This window comes from Bos taurus, chromosome 6 (assembly GCF_002263795.3).
Source record: "Bos taurus isolate L1 Dominette 01449 registration number 42190680 breed Hereford chromosome 6, ARS-UCD2.0, whole genome shotgun sequence".
In the NCBI taxonomy this organism is placed as follows: Eukaryota; Metazoa; Chordata; class Mammalia; order Artiodactyla; family Bovidae; genus Bos; species Bos taurus.
The window spans coordinates 26,116,775-26,143,246 of record NC_037333.1 but is presented as its reverse complement, the minus strand read 5'-3'; the positions used below and the strand labels follow the sequence as shown (position 1 = coordinate 26,143,246).

Sequence of the window (26,472 nt, the reverse complement as noted above, 5' to 3'; positions counted from 1 at the left end):
AGCTAGGTGGCTACTTGGGATTTAGAATAGAAAAATTCTAAACCCTTTTGTCCAGTCTCTACTAAAAGTTTATTACAAAAAGAGCTATTACTTCTCCCTTTATGAATTGTGGATTGTGAAGTATATGATTTCCCAGTTGGGTATTCAGCTAAGAATATGGATGTGTCACTCCTAAGTATTTCCCTTGAATCTGCTTCATTTATCTCTAGATGAATCCATGCAGAAATTGTTTGAAGGAGGAAAAGGTAATGTGTTTCAAAGGGTACTATCTTGGATTCCATCAAATAACCACCAGCTACAGCTTGCTGGAGCATTGGCAATTGCAAATTTTGCCAGAAATGGTAAGCATATTTGTTCATTCTTATTAAATCAGACTTTCTATATTTTAGAATTATGCTTTGCCATAACATGTACTAAACCTAGAACCGTTCAGAAGCATATACAGAATCTGTGTGTACTACTACCTTAATTTTTCCAAAACCTGAAATACTAATAGCGACTTGCCCAACAAATTACATGTTTTATGCACTTCAACTAAGAGCTGATAGTTTAAAGATAATGAACAGTGACTTTGAAGTCCTTCTTTTTGAATACTCTACACTTCAGAGATGAATAAACTTTAGTCCTGTGCTAATATACTTCTGATCTAGGAGGATATGCTCTTTGGATTTAGATTTAATCTTGGATTTAATAATCTGAGTATTCATTATTGTGCCTCAGTTTATACTCTAATGTGTAGAAAACTTAAGTGTGGGTGATCTACTGGTTTAGGCTGGAATAATACTTCAGAAGCACCAAGCCTTCATGTGTATTTCTGAAGCCTGATACTTCTGCTGTTCATTCTAGAAACTTATTCTTATACTGTGTCTAGGAAATACGAGTTACTTTTATTTTTAATTTGATTTTATTTGAGTATTAACTCTTGTTATAGCATGTTTTAATAATGACTTATTCCATTTTTCCTTCTGTCTTTTTGGGGACCATCATCAGCTCCTTAATAATGAAAATAAGACTTGCAAAATATTGATAATTCATGAAGCTAAATGGGGGTTAAATAGTAATTCATTATAATATTCTGTTTTATAAATGTTTCAGAAATTCTTCTTTAAAAATAATTTAAATATCAACCATGATAACAAAATGTAGAGTACTGTTACTGTAACATTGGCAGAACACTGGCATACTTCATTATAAATGGAAACAATTGGGGGACACGATAAGCACGTGGTTTCTACCTACTCATCTTCTGACATACTGTCAGGATCTCAGCTAGAGATTTTTGGGGCCAATTTTTAAAATGTTATCTATTTTAAGAATCTTAGAATCAGACTTCTCACTCAGTAAACAAACAAAAATCTCATAAATCTGATGTGAGAAAGAGATGGAATTCTTTTTATTTTTCTGTAGCTTCATTTTCCTTAATGTAGATAATGGGCTGGCATGAGTATTACAAAATATTTATAAATATTTGTAAAGAAGGGAAAAAATGTTTTCTGTTGCTATTTAGATGGAAATTGTATCCATATGGTAGACAATGGAATTGTAGAAAAACTTATGGATTTATTGGACAGACATGTAGAAGATGGAAACGTAACTGTTCAGCATGCAGCACTAAGTGCCCTCAGAAACCTAGCCATCCCAGGTAAGTCTTAAGAATGGGAGCCAACTGTGTGAGAGAAAACCTGTTGTTTTGGAAAGATATTTACTTTATGTGGTTTGTGGACCTACCCTGACCAAGAAAAGAAAAATTCATAGTCTTCAGATTGCTTACATTTTTCTTACTCATAAATGGAGATTATATGTTAAAGAAGTTTTTTGAGACTACACAATACACAAGCACAATCTTCCTTTTTCAGATTCAAATAGTCTATTACGTTTTGTGAACTCCCAGATTTTCATCATACTGTATAGTTAAGATTTTTAAAGCATCTTCAGTTAAGGTAAGATAATGGTATCAATTCATAGAATCCCCTAAAAATGACTTTTAAGAATTTTTTTCCCTACAAGCAGATGTGAAATGTTTTCCTTTTGAACTTTTTGTATTGGGCTATCGCCAATTAGCAATGTTGTGCTGGTTTCAGGTGAACAGGAAAGGGACTCAGCCATACATATACATGTAGCCATTCTTCCCCAAAGCCCGCTCACACCCAAGCTGCCACATAACATTGAGCAGAGTTCCATGTGCTGTACAGTAGGTCCTTGTTGGTTATCCATTTTAAATATAGCAGTGGGTACAGACATACAGTTTTTTTTTTAACTAGGCTTAATGTGCCTTTTTGGATTACTAGTCTTTCAAAATAACATTATCATGGGAAATAATACAGGATATAGTTAAAACTATCCTGTTATTCTACTTTCTAATGGTAAATTTCTGGTTAGGTAAAAATAGTGTAACATGAAAATGCAATCTATATAAAATAAATTTGTTTCATGTAGCAGATTAAGATTGCTTATTAATGTCTTTAATATCTGTATTAACACACCTGGGTCAAGGATACAGACATTAAAAAGAGACATTTATTAAAGTTGAGGAATCATGCTTTTTGTAAATATGAAGGCAACATTGTCAGATTTCCTTTACAAATTATTAGTTTTTTAAATTAGATTTTAAAAGCCAGTAAATGTGATTTTGTATGTTGTGCTTCTGTAGACAGAGGATATTTATCCCCCAGACCTCTCATTACCAATCCCATTCTTAAAGTTAATAGAAAAGTAATACGACTGTTTTTAGGTAGAAGAATGTAACATGGAGCCTTAAAGCTAATAAGACACTCAAAAATTATATTGAATGATTATCATCAAAAATGCTAACATAATTTTAACCAGTCTCTCTCTCCCTCCCTCCCCCCCCCCCCTCTAGTTGTAAATAAAGCAAAGATGTTATCAGCTGGAGTCACGGAGGCAGTTTTGAAATTCCTTAAATCTGAAATGCCCCCGGTTCAGTTCAAACTCTTGGGAACATTAAGAATGTTAATAGATGCACAAGGTAAGAGAAATTCTTGCCTAAGGTGTATGTTTTGTATGAAAAAAGGCCTGTTTTTAGCTTTCAGAATGTAATCTTAGAGATAAGTAGCAAATAAAAGGCAAAAGAGATTGGTTTTAGATCCCCATTAATTAATTTCCATGGTTGTTATAATTGACTTTAAATGGAAATTATATTGCACTTCTCTTCATTTGTAGGTATAATCTAGGTTTTAGATTGATTTATTAACAGTTCTCGGAGGAATTTTTATGTTTTGGCATTTTCTATACTGATTTTACTTTGTCTTCAAAATCATTGTTTCAATACAGACAGTCAAAAAATTTTTAAATTTGTTTTACAAACAGGGAGATCATGTTTCTGTTTACAGAAACAATAATGAAAACTAATCCTTGGAATGAGTTAAATTCTAAACTTTTTGTATATTGATTCCTTAGAGTACTGCTGAAAACTCTTTGGTACAGTTTTCCAGAGTACTAACAGACTACCAGGCTGAGCCAAAAGAGTATAAAGTTATTTCATTTTTATATAAAAGTCCATAACTCTTTATAAAAAATCTCAATAATCCATTAGATACAGAGTATTTTGTAGTTCTTATTTAACAAAATTGTTGTGTTCTGGTTTTTAGACCTGTAATTTTCCTTTACACTCTAAAATCTTTAACTAGCTGTTTTAGTTGATGGCCTATTAGTGATTCATTCCTTTGTGGTTTGCCTTCTTTCCTATAGCAGAAGCTGCTGAACAACTGGGAAAAAATGTTAAATTAGTGGAACGTTTGGTGGAGTGGTGTGAAGCCAAAGATCATGCTGGTGTGATGGGAGAGTCAAACAGACTGCTCTCTGCCCTCATACGACACAGTAAATCAAAAGTAAGTCTGAGGAAACCATTCATTTATTTATGAAACAGATTAAAAGAAGATGGCAAGAAAAAAATCTTAAAGGTACCCCTTGTCTTGAGTAAATCTCCTTCATATAAATAATTGACTTCACGACAGTAGCCATTCCAGCTGGTTGGTCACAGGAATGTTCCTCCCCATCACATGCTATCTCTTGGTATCTTTCCCTGGAGCAAAAACAGCTGGTAACTTGGCCCTTCCTACCACCTGTCTCACCTAGAGCAGCCTGAAAGCCCATCCATTTCATTGACACCAGTACAGGACCAAGTGTATTGTTGACGAGATGGAAAGTTTTGAGAAAGAATAGCAAAATGAACTCCTGTGGTCCTCCTTTTACCTCTTGTCCATCATAACTGTGCTCTGTCGGGCCCAGAGACAGTCACCAAAGGGGAAGAGAAGTGGGCATTAAGATGAACTATGTGCCAGCTTGATTCTGTAGAGAATTAAGGCGCTCCCAAAGGATTTTAAGCAGCAGGGTGCCATTATTTGGTTTTCCTAGAAAGATGACTCTCCAGCTTATTTACTAGGAGCAAGGAAAACAAAGCTATTTCTAAAATATACATGAGTGATGATGAAGGGCTGAACTAAGGATTTGGGTTGAGTAATTTGAAATTGGTGATATTCAACCATTTTGACACAAAGAAATAAATAGCATATAGTTCAGCCTAATAGAAGCAGTGAGGATGGAAAAGAAGAGAAGGATTTGAGAACGATGTGGGTGGTAGAATTGATAGAATTCAACATTGGGGTCAAAGGAGGAGGAGGTTTTAGAGATAATTCCATGTTTGGGGCTTAGGACCAGGTGGGGTCATCATGTCATTCATCAAAATGAGACTGTGGGAAGAACTGACATTCCAACTAACTTGCTTATTCCCAAATCACTCTTCTGTCCTTTTTGGAGTCTTTACCCTAATTCTTTGCTCCATTCCATGAGGTCTCTTACCAGTGGTTTCGTTTAGGCAAACCATAATTCTGTTAACTAGATTAAATCAGACAGACATGTTTTGGCATCTGAATCTGGAACTCTCAAATAAATTCCTGTTACATGTGGCGGTTAGGCCAACAAAGACTTGAGTTTGAAGGCAACAAAACCCTAAGTGAGATGAAGACAAAAGTGAGTACTGGAAATAAGTGTAGCCATTTCTTTGCGTCTAGCCTTTGCTGTATACTTTTATGTGTGCTTTTCATGTAATAATTTTGTATAACAAAAACCTGTGAGATATACACTTACATTATCTCAAGTGAAATCTCTGAGATGCAGAGAGCTTTTGTAATTTGCTGAAAGTCAGTAAGATTTATTGAGTCTGGAGACCACTGCCACTGGGAAGGACAGAGTTGTAGTTACAATGAGAAATGAGGGAGACAGAATTTTGGTTTAAGTTCTCCTCAAGTCCTGTTGTATGTAATCTTTGTCAGATACAGCAAAGGTTTTAAGACTACATAGATACATGCATACATACATACATAAAAAGCTTCATCACCTGGTTCATCTGAAAAGCAGCCACCTGGTATTATATTAATAATAAAAATTTGAAAGGAGGAACTTTTCATTATTATTATTCCAAGATTTATTCTGTTTTGTTGATCTCATGGTAGGTGAACATTTGGTCAGTGGCGCTTTTGTTTGTTAGCTTCTGGAACTCTCTTCCTTGATATGAACTGCAGTGGTCTTTTTTGCTTAGGTAATTTAAGTTGTCATCTTTTGATGAATTTATTTAAAGCTAAAAGCCTTTTCCTTCTCTTCTGTGAAGAAAAAAAATTATGGTTAAATGTAATGATTCATAGGGACACTGTCAGAAAACCACTCAACAGTGAATTGACTGATTGTAATGCAGTTTATGTTTAAAATTAAAGTTTATAATTTCATGATACTTATTTATTGTAGGATGTAATTAAAACCATTGTACAAAGTGGTGGCATCAAGCATCTAGTTACCATGGCAACTAGTGAACATGTAATAATGCAGAATGAAGCCCTTGTTGCTTTGGCACTAATAGCAGCTTTAGAATTGGGTAAGTACCCCAGTGACAAACTTATTTTCTCCTATTTTTCTCTTGGATGAAAGGAAGCACAGGAGTGGAATAGAAGTCAGACAAAACCTTTGACTAGAAGCATTTTGCCAGTGTGTCTACACTATATCTGAGTATATGGAAATCATGCTCTATAGATTGTCACCATAGATGTCCCTTAGGGTTGTCCTTCTGGTAACATTTGTAAGGCAATGCTTTAATGTTAGTTTGACTCTTAAATGATATCTCAAATTTTAGGCACTTAGGGAATTTCAGCAGGCTTCATGGAAAAATGAAACAATATTTAGAATACAGTAGCAAGCTTAGAGTTTGCTACTCTTCCAGCCACTGAGATTCTCTTCTGTCTGTGCTGCTGATTCTGTCTCTTGCTGGTCTCCTGTCGCCATGGTTTCTGTTGCTTTATAGCATCACCTTCGTTCTAAATTCCCACCTTTTATGTCACTCTTCTGTGTATGTACACTCAGAATCCCCCCAAAGCAGAGTCTGAATGCTTCAGTTAGTCTCTTCGTGGCAGTATCCCTGTTACTCAGAATTCTTCAGGAAAAGCCCACTCATAGACAAATAGTTTATGGGAGGCAACTTTGTGTCAGGAACCCAGCTCTGATACATAGTCAGCTGGAGACAATGGAAGTCACATGGCCTGAGGTAAGACCTGAAGCTGCCTTACACGAAGGAGGCCTGTAGACTTGGTAGACATGTCCTGTTCCGTTCAGAAATACTCTGGTAAATACTGTTAACTGATCACTTCAGTTCTAAGTGATGACTTATGTCCATAACTCTCACTGTGGGGAATTCTCACTCTCACCAACCATTATCCCAGGAAGGAGAAGCCAAAAGATAAAAATGGTATATCTTCCTCTAGTGTCAGATTTACTCAGATTTCAGGTATGAGAGATTTGAATTTTTTGTCCTCTTAACAGGTTATAAACTTTAAAACCATATATAATTTTTTTTTAAAAATCATAGGATGTAAAAGTTTCTTGAATTTTAAAGCTAGAAAAGACTTCAAGCTTCCCAGGTGGCCCAGTGGCAAAGAATCCACCTGCCAAAGGAGGAGATGCAGGAGATGTGGGTTCCATCCCTGGGTTGGGAAGATCCCCTGGAGGAGGACATGGCAACCCGCTCCAGTATTCTAGCCTGGAAAATTCCACAGACAGAGGAGCCTGGGGGCTACGGTCCATGGGGTCGCAAAGAGTCAGACACTACTAAGCACGCACGCACAAGACTTCAGGAAGATGATGTCACTTTGGTCACTTCAGTTAAAGATGCTGTGGAGGTCAGTTTGAGTCCTCACCTAGCCTATGATTTCCTCCATGGGTAGGGGAGATTACTTCATCAGAAACTATGAGGAAGAGGTGAGAATTGAGAAGGACACTGAATGCCAAACAGAGTTCACGACTTGATTTTGTAAAATGGCTTACAGTGATGAAGCTATTTTAGAAGATCCTTGACCTACCAACCTGGGATGAATCTGGTCTTGTGCCCTTCATAACTAGTATCTTCTAAATAGGCTTTAATTTTGCCTTCTCAATAACTCAGGCATTTGCCTGAGTCAGGTTACCTTACCATAGAACTATATAAAATAATACATAATCACATTTGTTATCATTATCACCTAGTGTTTCCTAGGCTCCTTGAGCCTAAGATTTAAAAATAAGGCCATACTACCTTTTTAATATACAACACACTTTGAAAACCATATTTTTCCAAACCTGTATCCTTTCAGGTTTGTAGATACTATGAAGTAATTATAAAATTTTTGTATGATAATAGTATTAAAGCAACATTTTAAAGAGTCCTTTTTTTTGTTTTTGGTAATTGTAAATTTACATGCAGTTAAAAGAAATAATAAAGATGCATTTACAGTTTGCCCAGTTTTGCCCAGTGGTAACATTTTGCAAACCTAGTATAACATCCCAACCCCTGATAAAATTTACCTATAGTTCAGACTTCCCCAGTTTTACTTGTACTCAATTTCTGTTAAATTCAGTTTCATCACCCGTGTAGGTGTATCTGAACAGTTCTAACTCCACAAGGATCCTCCATTCATAACAACACCCACCTGCCTCCTACCCTCCTAATCCCTGGAAACCACTAACCGACCCTTCATTTCTAAATTTTTTTTTCATTTCAGAAATGTATGAATGGAATCATATAGTATATGACCTTTTGAAATTGGCTTTTTTTCATCAGCGTAATTTCCTAAAGAGTCATTGATTTGTGTGTCTATAGTTTATTCCTTCTCATTACTGAATAGTATTTTATGATTTGTATGTACCACGACTTGTTTAACCATTCACCTATTGAAGGACATATGGGCTGATTCTACTTTGGGACTTTTAAAAATAATGCTGCAAAGAACATTCATGTATAGGATTTTATGTGAACACAAATTTTCATTTTTCTGGATAAATGCCTAGGAGTTATAACTGCTAGGTTGTATGGTAACTCTGCCAGCACTGTATAACTGACCTAGTTTTCTCTTTACCCTCACCAATATTTAATATTATCCCTAATTTTTAAAATTTTAGTCAATCTGAGCAATATGTCGTGATACCTCATGTAGTTTTAATTTCCACTTTTCTAAAGACTACCGATGTTGAACATCTTTATGTACTTTTCCATCTTATATATTCCTTGGTGAAATGCCTGTGTCTTTTGCTTATTTTCTAATCTTTTTTTAAACTATTGAGGATTTTAAACTTTTAAGGATTATTTGTGTCCTGAAAGTCCTGTCGTTTTACATTTAAGTCTGGGATCTTTTTTAGTTAATACCTGTATAAAATGTGAAGCTTGGGTCAGGGTTTGTTTTTTTTTTCCCTGCCTATGGATCTGCTTGCCCCAGCACCTTTTGTTGAAAAGGCTGTCTTTCCTCCTCTGAATTGATTTTGTCAGAAATCAGTGGAGCATACTCCTGTGGGTCTGCTTCCAGGATCTTCTTTCAGTTCCTTTGTCCTGTGTATCTGTCTCTCCACCAACACCACACTGTCTTGATAACTGTACCTATGCAGTGATCCTCATATCAAGTAGAGGAATTCCTCCCATTTTATTCTTTATCAAGACTGTTTACCTCTTTTAGGACCTGTGGTTTCCCACACAGATTTTAGTATAAGCTTACCTGTTTTCTCTAGAAAATCCTATTGGGATTTTGATAGGAATTGCAGGGTACCGTTCTCTTAAAGATACATTCTAGACTACATATAGAGGAAATTATGTGACTATAGGATTTGCTCCAAAATACCTTGGGGTGGGTGAGAATAGGTGGACAAGAAGAGAGATAGAGGATACACAATTGGCCGTGATAATTTTTTTTTTAATTTTTTTTTTAACACCAAAAACATTTTGTATTGGGGTATAACTGATTAACAAAGTTGTGATAGTCTCAGGTGAACAGGGAGGGGACTCAGCCATACATATACGTGTATTCATTGTCCCCCAAATCCCCCTCATATCCAGGCTGGCACATAACATTGAGCAGAGTTCCATGTGCCTTAGAATAGGTCCTTATTGGTTATCCATTTTAAATATTGCAGTGTGTACATGACCTTCTCAAAGTTCTTAACTATCCCTTCCCCCTGGCAACCATGAGTTTGTTTTCTAAGTCTGTGAGTCTCTTTCTGTTTTGTAAGTAAATTCATTTGTATCATTTCGTTTTAGGTTCCACATAAAGGGATGTCATAGGACATTTCTCCTTCTCTGTCTGACTTACTTCATTCAGTATGGCACTCTCTAGGTCCATCCATGTTGCTACAAATGGCCTTATTTCTTTCCTTTTAATGGCAGGGTAATATTCCGTTGTGTGTGTGTATATATACACACCACATCTTCTTTATCCATTCCTCTGTTGATGGACATTTAGGTTGTTTCCATGTCTTGGCTATTGTAAACAGTGCTGCAAAGAACGTTGGGGGGCATGTGTGTCTTTTTGGGCCATGCTTTTGTCTGGATATATGCCCAGGAGTGGGATTGCAGGGTCATAGGGTAGTTTTATTTTTAGTTTTTTAAGGAACCTCCATACTGTTCTCCATAGTGGCTCTACCGATTTACATTCCCACCAACAGTCCAGGAGGGTTCCCTGCTCTCCCCACCCTCTCCAGCATTTGTTGTTTGTGGATTTTTTGATGGCAGCCATTCTGACAGGTGTGAGGTGATATCTCACTGTAGTTTTGATTCCCATTTCTCTAATAACTAGCGATGTTGAACATCTTTTCATGTGCCTATTTGGTCATGATAATTTTTGAAGATGGTGACAGTACATAGTGTATCATACCATCTTTTCTGCTTATCAGTTCCTTTCAGAAGGTTTAACATGTTCATTTTCTAAAAGGTGAAGCAGTTTTTAGCCAGACTGTACCAGGTTTATACCCAATGAATATAACTGTTCCTTTAATTATTTCGTGTTCCAGGTACTGCTGAGAAAGACCTAGAAAGTGCTCAACTTGTACAGATCTTGCACAGGCTGCTAGCAGATGAGAGAAGTGCTCCTGAAATCAAATACAATTCCATGGTCCTGATCTGTGCTCTCATGGGATCTGGTATGTGTTTCCTCTGTTATTTGGTATTCATCAACATGTGGTTGACATTAAATATAAAATAATAGTAAATGGTGCCTTTGTGTTTTAAAAGCATTAAAAATTTATGGAAGATATAGGGTTACTTTTACATTGCATATACTTTCAAAAGATATTATTTTATATAAAGAACAAGTTCTGATTTTGTGTACCATGATATTAGCTAAGGAATTTGTTCAAGAATTTGGCATATCTTGGTAAATATTTCATGGACACTGGAGAAGAGCGTGCATCCTGCTGGTATCGAGTGGTGAGTGTTATAAATGTCAGTAAGATCCTTTTGCTTGGCAGTGGTGTTTCTATTGATATACTCTTGCTGATTTTCTACTACTTCTGTCAATTATTGAGAGATGTTGAAGTTTCCAACTGTAAATGTTGGTCTGTCTTTATCTCCCTTCAGTTCTATCAGGTTTTGCTTCATATATTTTGCAGCTCTCTTGGTAGGTGCATACACCTTTAGGATCACTGTGCCTTCCTAGAGAATTTACCTTTTCATCAGTGTGTAACATTTCTCCCTGTCTCTGGTCGTAGTCTTTGCTCTGAAGTCTGTGTGATATTAATATAGCTACTCCTGCTTTCTTTTGAATAACATCCACTTGGTTCTTTTCTACCCTTTTAGACTCAGTCTGCTGTATCTTGTATTTGAAGTGTAGGCAGCGTGTTGTTAGGTCATGTGTTTTAACCCACTCTGTCATCCGCTGCCTCCCCCCTTTTTTTTTTTAAATGCTTAAGGATTACATAATTTCATCCAGAGTTGGTTGTCAGTATCATCACTACCATTTATTAGACAAGGAAGCCAAGTCTGTGAAGGAAGGAAGCACCACATTGCAGTGGTGCTGGGTGAGGAGTAGTAAATGTAAATAGTCCTGTCTGGTTAGCAGCTTTCAAGGTGATGGTAACAGCCAAGGTGGTGGGCAGTAGATGGGGGTGAGTATCAGGAAAGCCTTTCTGGAATTGAGCCTTGACAGGCAGGTTTAGTTTTCTAGATAGACTTTTTTGTGCATACACCAAGGGTGGATCTGTCTCTTGGGATAGGCTCAGCTCATCCCGGTACAAAACCAGAATGGTGGTTTACCCCTTTATAATGAGAAGTATGACTGCCACTGATCTTGGAACACTGCAAATGCACGTCTGGTGCATTGACTCCTTCAGGGCAGACAGACATCAAGGGTTGCTTGATGAGCTTTGATCAGAACAAGGAGAGTTAAATGAGGGGACTGTACAATGGCATCAGGTCAAGGTGGCTTTCTCTGCAGTTGTGTCAGCTATGCTAAAGGAACTGGGATCATGGACTCCCTTGGCTTGAGCCTCCATCTCTTTGGATGTTGCTGACATGACTCTGTCTACATTGCCCATGGTAGTGTTTTCTGTTGTGTTCTGCTATACTGACTGCTGCTAAGTCGCTTCAGTCGTGTCCAACTGTGCGACCCCGTAGACGGCAGCCCACCAGGCTCCCCTGTCCCTGGGATTCTCCAGGCAAGAACACTGGAGTGGGTTGTCATTTCCTTCTCCAATGCATGAAAGTGAAAAGTCAAAGTGAAGTTGCTCAGTCGTGTCCAACCCTCAGCGACCCCATGGACTGCAGCCTACCAGGCTCCTCCATCCATGGGATTTTCCAGGCAAGAGTGCTGGAGTGGGGTGCCATTGCCTTCTCCAGCTATATAACACCCCAGTATTCCTCTGCCTTGAGATAATTGCAGATATTTTCCACAAATTCTGCTTGGGCAACCCCTCAGATGTTAAAATTTTCCTTGAAAAGAGTGTATCCATTCTCAATTTGACCAGTAAATAAATGGTCAAGATGCTCTTGTGTTAAGTCTTTAGTTAGTTAGGGAGTATTGTCTTTGGGTATTTTCTGAATTTTCTATTTTTATTCTGCTAGACAAAAATAGAAATACTATTTGCTCTACTGGTAAGTTTGTGTTTTTTTTGTAATATGAAATCCAAATTGGAGAACAGTGAGGGGAAAAAGCATGTTTGCTTAATCAGTAAGCAAAAATCATTTACTGTTTCTTTGGATTTTTTATTACTGTAGTTTTTAATATTTAAACAACAAATCAAAAAAATTCACTCATTTCTCCGACCCCCAATCCCTGCCCCTTGTAACCACCAATCTGTTCTCCGTATCTAATGAACTTGGTATTTAGATTCCACATATAAGAGAGATCATGTGGTATTTATCTTTCTTTGTCTCTTCTTTATCTTTCTTTCACTTAGAATAGTCCCTCAAGGTCCAGCTGTATTGTCATAAATGGCCAGATTTTATTCTTTTTCATGGCTGAATAGTATTCCATTGTACAAACACACCATCATTTCTGTACTCGTTCATGTATCCTTGGACACTCACATTGCTGCTGTATCTTGGTTTTTGTAAATAATGCTGCAGTAAGCACAGAGGTGCCGGTGCATGCTGCTGCTGAGTCACTTCAGTCGTGTCCGACTCTGTGCGACCCCATAGATGGCAGCCCACCAGGCTCCACCGTCCCTGGGGTTCTCCAGGCAAGAACACTGGAGTGGGTTGCCATTTCCTTCTCCAGTGCATGAAAGTGAAAAGTGAAATCGCTCAGTCATGTCCGACCCTCAGCGACCCCATGGACTAAAGCCTTCTAGCCTCCTCCATCCATGGGACATTGTTCTAAGTTGTTACAATTTTTGTTTTCAAGCATCAAACATAACCCAGAAAAAGCTTGAGGAAAGGAAAGCTATTGTATTTATTATCTGTGTCTTGGCTCTATCTGTTCTTTCTGATGTTCCAAGGTTGCTTTTTTAAAAAAACATTCTCTTCTTGTTTAAAGAATTTCCTTTAGCCATTATTTTAGGTTAGGTCTGCTTGTAACAAATTCTCATTTCCTTTATTATTCCTCACTTATTCATTTTCTTTGAGAGTATCTTGATTTCCTCTTCATTTCTAAAAAATATTTTCTCTGTATAGAATTCTAGGTTGACAGTTGTTTTCTTTCAAAACTTGAAAATGTTGTGCCACTTTCTTCTGGCCTCCGTGGTTTCTTATGAGAAATCCACCATCTCCGGATTTGTTTTTCTCTTGTAGGTAAGGTGTCATTTCTGACCTAAGAGTTTCTTTTGTTAATAGTTTTCAAAAGTGTGACTATACTTTTCCTTGGCATGAATTTCTTTGGGATTATCCTATGTAAGGTTTGTTCAGCTTCTTGAATCTATAGGCTTTTTGTCTTTTGCTCAATTTGCAAAGTTCTTAATCATATTTCTTCAGGTACTTTTTAAGTCCCACCCTATTCCTCTTGTCCTTCAAGGCCTCTCATGGCACAAATGTGAGCTGTTGAGTTATATCCCTCAAGGCTCTGAAGTTTTGTTCATTTTTTCCCAGCTTATCACCTCTCTTTTGTTCAGATTGGGTAATTTGTATTGCTTTGTCTTAAAGTTCACTGATTATTTTTTCTGTCTTTTCCATTCTGTTCTTGAGCCTGTCAAGCTATTTATTGCAGCCACTGTGGAAAAGAGTACAGTGTCTCTCCAAAAAAATTAAACAGAATTATTATATGACCTAGCAATTCTACTGGAGAAGGAAATGGCAACCCACTCCAGTATTCTTGCCTAGAGAATCCCAGGGATGGCGGAGCCTGGTGGGCTGCCATCTATGGGGTCGCACAGAGTCGGACACGACTGAAGTGACTTAGCAGTAGCAGCAATCCTACTTCTGTGTATATATGCAATATACATAGACATTACATGTATATAGTTCTGAGTTCCAAAAATTTCTGTTCTTTATATCTTCTGTTTCCTAGCTGATATCATTTGTTTCAAGCATGTTCATGATTGTTCATTTTTTAATGTAAAATATACATGTAATTTGGCATTTGAACCATTGTAAGTGTAGAGTCCAGTGGATTAAGTTCATTCACATCTGTGTGCAGTCATCTCTATCATTCTTCTCCAGGCCTTTTTCTTCTTTCCAAACTGAAACTCCATACACTTTAAACAATAACTCCCTAGTCACCCCTCTCCCCAGCTTTTGGCAACCACAGTTTTATTTTCTGTCTTTATGAATTTGACTACTCTTTGTACCCTGTGTAAGTGGAACCATACAATATTTTTTGTTTTGTGTCTGGCTTATTTTCCCTTAGCATGATATTTTCACGGCTCATATATGTGTAGCGTGTCAGAACTCCATTCTTTAAGGCAGAAGAACGTTCCATTGTTTGCATATATCACACTTTGTTTATCCATTCACCCAGTCAATGGACATTTGGATTATTTTCACCTTTTGGCTGTTGTAATGCCACTCTGAACACAGGTGCACAAATATGAGCCCCTTCTTTCAGTTAGTTTGCATATATATACAGAAGGGGAATTTCTAGGCCATACAGCAATTCTGTGTTTAATTTTTTGAGGAAACACTGTCCTCTTTCCCACAGTGGCTGCACCATCTTTGCATTCCTATCAGAAGTGCACATAGGTCCCAGGTTATACATCCTCACTGATACGGTCTTTTGTCTTGACCATCCTGACGGGTGTCAGGTAGGAACGTATACTGTGATTTTGATTTGCTTTTCCCTATTGATTAGTGATGTTGGGGATCTTTAGTTGTTCATTGGCCATTTGTATACCTTATCTTCTTGGTGAAATGTTTATTCAAATCCTTTACCTATTTTTTATTTGGGTTGTTTCTTGTTGGTTAAGTTCTTTATATGTTCTGTATATTAAATCCTTATTGGACATATGATTCACACATATTTTCACCTATTTCAAGAGTTGCCTTTTCACTGTTGTATCCTTTGACACCCAGTTTTTTTTTTTTTTTTTTTGATGAAGTCCAGTTTCTCTTTTTCCTTTTGTTGCCTAGGTTTTTAAGTTTCTTTAGAGTTTTAGCTCTTATGTTCAGGTCTTTGATCTATTATGACTTAATTTTTGTATTGTGATGTAAGATAGGTTTGTTTTATATGGCCCTTATTATGTTGAGGTCTGTTCCCTCTATGCCCACTTTCTGGAGAGTTTTTATCATAAATAGGTCTTGAATTTTGTCAAAAGCTTCTTCATCTAGTGAGATGATCATATGGTTTTTATCCTTTAATTTGTTGTGTTGCATCCCTGGGATAAATCCCACTTGATCATGATGTATGATCTTTTTAATGTATTGAGTTTTTGTTCTTTAATTTTTATTAAAATATAGTTGACATACAATATTAGCTTCAGGTATACAACATAGCAATTCAACATTTATACATATTATGAATGGATCACCACTATAAGTCTAATTGGGCTTGACTTATAGTGATGATCAGGAAATTGGGCTTCCCTGGTGGCTCAGATGGTAAAGCGTCTGCCTGCAATGCGGGAGGCCTGGGTTCAATCCCTGGGTCGGGAAGATCCCCTGGAGAAGGAAATGGCAACCCACTCCAGTACACTTGCCTGGAAAATTCCATGGATGGAGGAGCCTGGTAGGCTACAGTCCATGGGGTCGCAAAGAGTCGGACACGACTGAGTGACTTCACTTTTCATAAGTCTAATAAACCACCTGTCACCATACAAAATTAATGCAGTATCATTGACTGTATTCCCTATGGTGTACATTACATACCCCTGACTTGAAAAAAAATTTTTTTATATATTGGAGTATAATAATGATTAACAATGTTGTGACAGTTTCAGGTGAACCTTTTACTATATTGTTGGATTTGGTTTGCTAATATTTTGTTGAGGATTTGTGTGTCTGTGATCATCAGTGATACTGGCCTGTAAATTTCTTTTTTGTGTGTGATATCTTTGGTTTTGGTATCAGGCATGATGGCTTCATAGAATGTTTGAGAGTGTTCCTTCCTCTGATTTTTTGGCCTAGTTTAAGAAAGATAGGTGTTAACTTTTCTCTAAATACTTGATAGAATTCACCTGTGAAGCCATCTGGTCGTAGACCTTTGTTGGGAGGTTTTTAATCACATTTTCCATTTCATTACTTGTGACTATAGCAGGAAGAAATGGAAAAATATAAACAGACCAGTCTTGGGAGACTGTACCTTTCTAAGAATTTGTCCATTTCTTCTAGGTTGTCCATTTTATTGGTATACAGTTTCTTGTAGTAGTCTCATGATCCTTTGTATTTCTGTGGTGTCTATTATAACCTCTTTTTCATTTTAAATTTTATTGATTTGAGCCTTCTCCATTTTTCTTGACAAGTCTGGCTAAAGGTTTATCAATTTTTATCTTTTCAAAGAACCAGCTTCATTGATCCTTTCTGTTTTCTTCATCTCTGTCACATTTATTTCTGCTCTGATAAGTATGATTTCTTTCTTTCCACTAACTTTGGGTTTTTGTTAGTTTTTCTTTCTCTAGTTGCATTAGATGCGAATACATTGAGATTTTTCTTGTTTCCTGAGGTAAGATTGTATTGCAGTAAACTTCCATCTTAGAATGATTTTGCTGTGTCCCATAGGTTTTGGATTATTGTGCTTTTGTTTTCATTTGTCTCTAGGTATTTCTTTTTTTAATTTCCTCTTTGATTTCTTCAGTGAGTTAGTGGTTGTTTAATAGCATATTATTTAGCTTCCACATGTGTATGTTTTACAGTTTTTCCGATCTCATTGCATTGTATCAGAAAAGATACTTGATATGACGTCACGATTCTTGAATCTACCACGGCTCACTGTGTGGCCAACGTGCGGTCAGTCCTGGAGCATGTTCGACGTGCACTTGCAAGTGTTATCTGCTGCTTTTGGATGGAATGCTCTACAAATATCAATTATTTTAAAATCTATTCTGAGTATTGCTACTCCAGCTGGTGTTATACCTCAGTTTTATCAAAGTAAACACACCAGTTTGAGGAATGCTAATTACATAAAACTTATTGGCCTTCAGAGGAATATCCTGTATTTTACTGTAATTAATTGAAGTTAAATAGAGCAAGAGAAAGAAGAAGATAGGAAATCTGAAAAGGAGTCTACTGTCACAGAAATTTGTTGAAAAGAGGTGAGGTGTAACTTTCTAAATTGGAGGATAACTGCTTTATAGTGTTGTGTGGGTTTCTGCTGTGCAGCGACATGAATCACTTGTAAGTATGCATGTTTCCCCTCCCTCTGGAGAGGTAAAACCTTTTAATTTGCCACAAAATTTAAAACAGATCTATTTTGATAACTCAGCATCCTTTACCCAAGCATTCTGGGTATATGCTTTGGGTAGTGTGTATCGTACGATTAGAGCAATCTAATAGAAGCGTACCTGTTGTCCTGTTTTTGTCTTCCAGAATCTCTGCACAAGGAAGTGCAGGATTTGGCCTTTCTAGACGTGGTGTCTAAACTTCGCAGTCATGAGAACAAAAGCGTGGCTCAGCAGGCCTCTCTCACAGAGCAGAGACTGGCTGTGGAAAGCTGAGAACTGCCCCTCGCCGACACTCCTCTCCTCTCCCCTTTGTCCTCCATCCTTCTCCACACCACTTGTGCATGCGTGTAACGTTCCAATGCCAACCGAAGAACTGCTGTAGGTACCTGCCCAATAAGATTTCTAAACCCATAGTTAGTGTGAACATGAATTTGTCAAGAACAAGTCTCCACCCATCACCGTTTTCTTGTATTCCTGTTGCTTGAGCTACATTAAGTAGAATGTGCATGTTGTAGTCCTGTGATGGCGTAAACGCGGTACTACACAGTGACTTGCTCCTCACCCTTGCTAAACTACATACGAATGTAAATTAGAAACAAGCGAGAACGCAGCAGGATCTGATTAGCTCATGAAAGATGGGATTGAATAATAAAAATAGCTCCATTTATTGGTGCTTGGAAAGCACAGTGACCAAAAAACCTGTATGGCTGCTTATTCGTTAGTCTTACCTACTAATGTCAAATCCATGGTACCTAGAGTTAAATAAAGTCCAACACTCTCACTCTTTACCCTATGGTTTCTTCTTCTTTCTTTGTAGTCTGTTGAAACTGCCACAAACTTGGCAAGACTTCCTGAGGTTTTTTAATTTCATATTTACTTGGCCATCATCAGTAGCCTGATGCTGAAAACATTTGTAGTTTTCAACATAAAACTAAGGGGTTGAAAAATATTACACTAATACAGCCTGTATTTTAGATTTTGGTATATGTACAGTTTCACCTCAGAATTTCTTCCATCAGTTAATATTGTCCAGCACATGTCTTTAAAAATCACTTGGCATTTGTTTTCAACTGAGAAATTTGAGTAGAGCTCATTGGAGAATGGATTTTGTTTTGTTTTTTATCATCCAGCTTGAGAGCCAGAAGTTTCCTCAGTCTTAGCCCTTTTAAATTTTATATGAGACATATGCAGGACATACAGGAAAAGTTTCAGAAATGATTGTCTAAAGAAAGGAAGCAGGTTATAAAAGCCATAGCAGCCAGTCCAGTTCATTCTGCAGATGGCCTCATTCTAGTAGGTGTTAGCATTTCCCACCTCTGCTTTTCACAGAGAGCTTCAGTAGATCTTAAAGCCTAATGGAAAAGTGGCAGTGCCAAGCCTCAAGAGATGAGAAGACCCCCTTGGCAAAATGTGGTATACTCTTCACCACCACCACCACCACACGGGTTTTTAGAGCTTTGAAACTCAATCTTTGTAAAGTAATCAGAACACCCCAGTGACATACCTGCCTTCTCCGTATGCTCAAGTTTGACGAATACTGGCTGAAAGGTAAGGTGGGCTCCTTGCTCTCCAACATTGATGCTGCACACCTCTCGGGGGTGCTCGAAGGTGGACTTCTGACTCTGAAATAGCTGTCATTCAAGAACGTTAAAACTCCAGTGGAGGTGAAAGAACCTTTTCACTGACTGTTCCCTTTGATGTCCAAGAAAAGGACGATTATTGTGAGTGCTTATGCTACATTTACTCTAAGAATGGTCTTGTTCATTGTCTCCTCCTGGGCTGGACAGTGGACTGTATTTTAGGTTTTGAAAGATATCTGTAATGTTGCATAATAGGCTGTCCATATTAATAACTAAATAAATAGTATATCAAACTGTAATGGCATCATTTGGTTTATTTGTGTATTGTACTTCTGTTTCCAGCTCCTGGACTAGCACCTGCTGATCTCTGGGGCTCAGTAGGTATTCACTGAGTGACTCCCTACTGCCATGAAACTTCCAGAGTGCCTGAACTATTTCTAGATATATAGAGAAATTGAGATGTAGGTATCTGTCTGACTTCAAGGAATTTTTTTTTTCTTTTTTGATAGTAGGCTGTCTCTACTGAAGAGCATTATACAGAAAACCTCAGAACAAAAGCATCCAAAAATCATGGATTTGAGAAAAGACACTAAATGGGCCAGCTGCCAGCAATCAAGTTGCTGATATGCTAGGAACTCTCATCTTTGGCAAAATGAAATGCAATTCAAATCACCAGTTGTTCTACAAAGACCAGAAGCTGCGCCCTTAGGATGACAGGGCTCCACTGAACTCAGGATGTGCTGCTGTGCGGTGGGCGGGAGCCCACAGACCATACCATCCCTCTCCCACTACTTAGTTTTAGAGACCACCTTTACATTAGTTTGCTACTCGTAAGAGTGCATTCTGATGGAAAGATGGGCGGCGCCACACAACAAAGCTTTTGTTACCAGTTTGTGCCAGGACTAGAGCACAGATGAAAAGCAAACAGGCCAAAAATTAGAGGGGAGATGTCTGAGTGAAACGCACTGGAATGTCCTCCCTTCCTCCCTCCCGGTCCTGTTAGCTCCTTGGAATCTTGCTAACCACCCCACCCAGAGCGAACCCATACTGTGCTCAAAGCAAAATTGATTAAATACTGGCCCACAACCCTGTATTTTCCTTGATGAAACATGCTTTGAGCATACTCTCTGATAACAGTGGAGATGTGGAACAAAGTTTTTCAGTTCTAAAACAATTTCCTCTTGGGTGCAACAGGATATAAGGATTAGTGTGAATTGTTCTGGAAAACCCTGCATGTGAACATTTGAAAAAGAAATACTCTTTGGTATCATCAGAGGGCTTATTATCTAACTCTGCTGAACATAAAGGGTGAAGCTGTCTATTACTTAGGTGAGCATTATCCTTCGTATCCAACTGTTACTAGAATCAGTACGCTTAAAAGACACTGCTTGATGTGAGGAAGCCGTACATTGGAATTATACAAGTGTCTGTTAAAAAAGCACTTAGTGATAATTTGGGGTGAATCTTCATGGCTATAACCAGGAAAATTGGGGTTTTCCCCACAGATATGGTCTATTAGTTTATGTATTTATATGCCATATAGCTTCATAGATAGGTTTTTGGTTTTTTTTTAATTTTTATTTTATTTTTAAACTTTACAATATTGTATTAGTTTTGCCAAATATTGAAATGAATCTGCCACAGGTATACCTGTGTTCCCCATCCTGAACCCTCCTCTCCCCCCATACCCTCCCTGTGGGTCATCCCAGTGCACCAGCCCCAAGCATCCAGTATCGTGCATCGAACCTAGACTGGCGACTCATTTCATACATGATATTATACATGTTTCAATGCCATTCTCCCAAATCTCCCCACCCTCTCCCTCTCCCACAGAGTCCATAAGACTGATCTATACATCAGTGTCTCTTTTGCTGTCTCGTACACAGGGTTATTGTTACCATCTTTCTAAATTCCATATATATGCGTTAGTATACTGTATTGGTGTTTTTCATAGATAGGTTTTAAAGCTGTGTCTAAAATGTTGAAATAGCTGTTTTAAAAGTGTGGTAAGTGGAAGGAGTAAGGTCTCTGAATACTCTCTCTCCTGTAGTGACATCCTGGTTCTGTTACGTACTGGCTGTGTGACCATCACCACATTACTTAAACTCTCTGGACCTGTTTTCTTATCGTGTTTAATAATCTCTACTTTCTAGAATTTTTCTGATAATTGAAACGTTTAAAGAGGTTGACATTGAGGCTGGAGGGAACTATAACATATCATGGCCTAAACTATACTCCCCACCTTGCCCCCGCAGGATTCCTGGCTACAGGAATTCAAAGAACAAGAGCCAAACAGGAGAACTAGTTCTAGATAGAGAAATTGAGATTTCAATATTTGTCTGACTTGAGAGAATTTCTTTTGATATTAGGTTCTGTCTCATTAATTGTGTGTCTTATTAGTTTCTGGAGAAGGAAATGGCAACCCACTCCTGTATTCTTGCCTGGGAAATCCCATAGACAGAGGAGCCTGGCGGGCTACTGTCCATGGGGTCACAAAAGAAATATGACTTAGCAACTAAAAAAATTCATAGTTTCAGGAGCACCCAGTTCTCCTCAATGTGGAATGCATAACCCCTTACCTCCTTCCTGAAACAAAGATGGCCAGGTGGGCAGAGCAGGCCTTGAGCATGGCTCTCCACTGTAGTGTTTTCTCTTCCTGTCTCAGACTTCTTCATCTGTGAAGTGGGAATCACAGTACTAGCTCAGTGATATTAGCTTCTATTAGCAGAATTACTAAATCAATATAAACAAAGCTGTAGTACTATGAGTTTTTTCTCAATATAGAAACAAAACAATGCCCTTTCCCCATTTTCAGTGCTGCCAATTGTTTATATATACAATATACCTTTTTAATATACATACTTCATGTTTTTCTTATATATAATTGCTGTGTGCTTTGCATAACGGTTTATGTTAGCTGTGCCCCGAATCCTCTGGTAGAAGCCACCCATTTACCATTATGCTTCTTGACTAGACAAAGTCCCTGTTTCAGGGGTAAGATATTACTAGTTTCTTATTTACTGTAAATGGTCAGCTACAGTATCTGAAAGAAAAAGTGAACTTTGCATGGAATTTATGCTCCAAAGTTCAATCGTTCAATTTATTTATTCTTTCTCAGTTGACTTTTTAAAGTTAATTATTTCCTTATCCTTACTCTGTTCCCAGAAAAACAAACAAACCCTTTCACCAAATTGAGCTTTTCAGCATGGCCATAGAGGTTGTAATCTAACAACATTTCAAAAAAATGGGCAATATGCATCTGTCTGCTATTTATAACACTAGAGAGACACTTAATATGACAACGACTCATTTATATACTGGAACCAATTATAATTGGACCAACTTAAGCCAGGGAGGAACCGATGGCTGGGTTCTCCTGCCATTTGTTTCCCGAGTCCCTGGCTTTTCTATGGCCTGATGTCAGATTTGTCCACAGAGAGATGGAGAGCCTCCCACTTCCTAAGCAAACTGGAGGATCAGGGTGTTGTCATGAGCCATGCGCTCTTCTTCCAAGTGACTTAAATGAAATGGTTTCTCTCATCCCATAATTATTAATGCAGCTTTCAGGGAGTAAAAATGGAGCAAGTTGGATGGCTGAATCATGGAAACAGGGGTTCAAGGGAGAAGTGATTTAATTCAAACACCATATACAACATAAAAATCAAACTTGCCTTTATCCTTCACCCCCAACTTCAGAGCACATTCTTGGAATTTATCCATGACTCAGAGATGTGTGGTTTTGCTGGTAGGCATGTGTGCAATCTTATATTAATCTGCTTAACACTATAAAGGTAAAACCACATTCAGTGGTGTGTGAAATTTTATAGTGTTCAGTTGGTTTTGGTCACACATATAGAGAATTTTCTGTTTCAGGATTCAGTTTTAAAAAAATTAGTTGGAATTTTTAATCTTCATCAAGGAAGTTGAAAACTTAATCCTGTCATACTTTGAAGCTGCTTAGTGTCAAATTTGGGATTTTTTCTTAAATAATTCAAAAAGATATTTTTTAGATTTCTGTTATCTTGAGATAAAACATTTTAAAGCTTTAAGCCAGATTTCCAGTATATAAATTTTAAATCCAACCACAGATCTTCTAAAATATAGGAATACTATATTATATCAGTTCAGTTCAGTTCAGTCGCTCAGTCGTGTCCGACTCTTTGCAACCCCATGAATCGAAGCATGCCAGGCCTCCCTGTCCATCACCAACTCCCAGAATTCACCCAAACTCACATCCATTGAGTCGGTGATGCCATCCAGCCATCTCATCCTCTGTCGTCCCCTTTTCCTCCTGCCCCCAATCCCTCCCAGCATCAGAGTCTTTTCCAATGAGTCAACTCTTCGCATGAGGTGGCCAAAGTACTGGAGTTTCAGCTTTAGCATCATTCCTTCCAAAGAAATCCCAGGGCTGATCTCCTTCAGAATGGACTGGTTGGATCTCCTTGCAGTCCAAGGGACTCTCAAGAGTCTTCTCCAACACCACAATTCAAAAGCATCAATTCTTTGGTGCTCAGCTTTCTTCACAGTCCAACTCTCACATCCATACATGACCACAGGAAAAACCATAGCCTTGACTAGACGGACCTTTGTTGGCAAAGTAATGTCTCTGCTTTTGAATATGCTATCTAGGTTGGTCATAACTTCCTTCCAAGGAGTAAGCGTCTTTTAATTTCATGGCTGCAGTCACCATCTGCAGTGATTTTGGAGCCCCCAAAAATAAAGTCTGACACTGTTTCCACTGTTTCCCCATTTACTTGCCATGAAGTGATGGGACCAGATGCCATGATCTTAGTTTTCTGAATGTTGAGCTTTAAGCCAACTTTTTCACTCTCCTCTTTTCACTTTCATCAAGAGGCTTTTGAGTTCCTCTTCACTCTCTGCTATAAGGGTGGTGTCATCTGCATATCTGAGGTTATTGATATTTCTCCCGGCAATCTTGATTCCAGCTTGTGCTTCCTCCAGCCCAGCGTTTCTCATGATGTACTCTGCATAGAAGTAAGCAGGGTGATAATATACAGCCTTGACATACTCCTTTTCCTATTTGGAACCATTCATGTCCAGTTCTAACTTGCTTCCTGACCTGCATACAGGTTTCTCAAGAGGCAGATCAGGTGGTCTGGTATTCCCATCTCTTTCAGATTTTACCACAGTTTATTGTGATCCACACAGTCAAAGGCTTTGGTATAGTCAATAAAGCAGAAATAGATGTTTTTCTGGAACTTTCTTGCTTTTTCGATGATCCAGCGGATGTTGGCAATTTGATCTCTAGCATTCCTCAAAAAAATAAAAATAAAAGTAGAACTACACTATGATCCAGCAGTCCCCCTTCTGAGTATCTACCCAAAGAAAACAAAAACACTAATTTGAAAAGATACATGCATCCCTATGTTTAAGATACAGAAGCCATCTAAGTGTCTATCAATAGATGAATGGATGAGGAAGATGCAGTGGTGTACACAGTCGTACCTCAATATCCACGGAGGACTGGTTCCAGGACCTGCCTTGAATACCCAACTCCACAGAGGCTCAAGTACCATGGATCCATGGTCCCACGTCTGTGGAATCAACCGACCTTGAAGAGTGTAGTGCCATAGCTTATACTGAAAAGACCCACATATAACTGGACCCATGCAGTTGAAACCGTGTTTAAGGTTTGACTATAATTTACAATGAGATATTAAAAGACTGAAATGTTAGCATATGCAACACCATAGATGGATCTAGATGGTATTTACGCCAAGTGAAGTAAGTCAGACAAATGCCATATGATTTCACTTACTGTGAAATTTAACAAAAAACAGAACCACACACAGAGAAAAAACTGGTGGTTGCCACTGGGAGAGGGGCGTGTGGTTGTGCGAAATAAGCGAAGGGGATTAAGAACTACAGATTTCCAGTTACAACGTCACAGAGATGTGATACAATATTCTTGAAAATAGTGAATATTGTAATAACTTTGTATGATTACTAGACGCACCATGGTGATTATTTCATAATGTGTTAAAATACCAAACCACTGTTGGTACACCTGAAGGTAACATAGTGCACATCAACTATGCTTCAACTTTTTAACCATCTAATTTTCAAGTACAGGTGACAGATATTACTTACTATTGCAGTAGTTCTTCTGTCATTTATTGATTCCCAGGAATCCTAAAGGAAAGAAACTCTAGCTGTACCCTCAGATTACTGTCAAAAACAAACTCCTATATGAATACTCACTCTGAATCTTATAGCCATATCTACTTTAACATAGGCCTCCCTTCTCCCCAGATGGTGGGACTGGGGGCAGGGCAGGGGGTGGTTTTTAATGGACTGTATTACAAAGGATGGAGCCAAGCCTGCTGAGACGCTGTCCTCGGGGTGTTCATACCTCAGATGAAAAACCCCTGCTCTTAGAGCACATTTTACAGTGCCCTCCCACAGTCACCATCACCCCACCACCAGGACCGGAGAAGGTCAGCTGCCTCTGACCTTGACTACATCTGGACGTCACAACCTGAATTGCCGGGCCCTTACTCTAAATTGCAGGCGTTGTCTGGTGCAGTCTCGGAAGGATGTCCTGGCGTGCTCTCCACAGCAGTGGCCCTGTGTGTGTGCGTGTATTTTATGTAGTCGAGGTGTTATGCCACATGTAGCTCTCTTTTTTTCCACTTACACAATAAGCATTTTTCCACATTACTAAGAACTCTGTTTCATAACCTCATTTTTAATAGCTGCATGTTCTTCAACTATATGGATGTACCATAATTTACTTTTACTCTAATTTACATAAGATATAAGCCATTTTCTTATATCTGGACATTAAAGATGTATTTCGAGTTTAGAAAAACAAACCCCAAGTGCTAAATTGTGAACATTTACAGATGCTCAACTAAAAACTCTCTGACCTGTCGGTCCCTCTGCCTTCTGCCCCTCATCCTAAGTTAGAAGCCATGTTCCTTTTTCTCTTCAAGGGTCCTCAGTTTCCCAGTGCAGCCTCTCTGCACTCTTCTGACCCACTTGCACTTCTGTCACCTTTTGGACACTCTTGGCTCCCGCCCAGCCCTTCCTAGTCTCCTAAGGAATCCCCCCACAAACGTCGGAAAGAAGTGAAAGTCATTCAGTCGTGTCTGACTCTCTGACCCCGTGGACTTCTCCATGGCCAGGATACTGGAGTGGGTAGCCGTTCCCTTCTCCAGGGGACCTTCTAAACCCAGGGATGGAACCCAGGTCTCCCGCATGGCAGGCGGATTCTTTAGCAGCTGAGCCACCAGGGAAGCCCCCCACACGGGGGAGTGGGGTCACAAAGGTGGGGTGACTGCACCTCCCCCTCCTGACATCCAGGCCTTAAATCAGTTCCACCCACTCA

General features: G+C 38.5%; 1 protein-coding gene across 7 annotated transcripts in view; it reads left to right on the top strand.

The window, feature by feature from the left end:
* RAP1GDS1 (Rap1 GTPase-GDP dissociation stimulator 1) overlaps positions 1–18,329 on the top strand; it is a 150,686-nt gene extending 132,357 nt beyond the window's left edge. For 4 of the 7 annotated variants that reach the window (XM_024993023.2, XM_024993025.2, XM_024993022.2 and 1 more), the window contains 7 exon segments: positions 210–341; positions 1,508–1,642; positions 2,861–2,986; positions 3,709–3,848; positions 5,761–5,887; positions 10,312–10,440; positions 17,687–18,329. In XM_024993023.2, coding sequence (XP_024848791.1) covers positions 210–341; positions 1,508–1,642; positions 2,861–2,986; positions 3,709–3,848; positions 5,761–5,887; positions 10,312–10,440; positions 17,687–17,814 — 917 coding nt within the window. In that variant the 3' untranslated portion in view covers positions 17,815–18,329. 7 annotated transcript variants of the gene reach the window in all.
* The last annotated feature ends 8,143 nt before the right edge of the window (positions 18,330–26,472 follow it).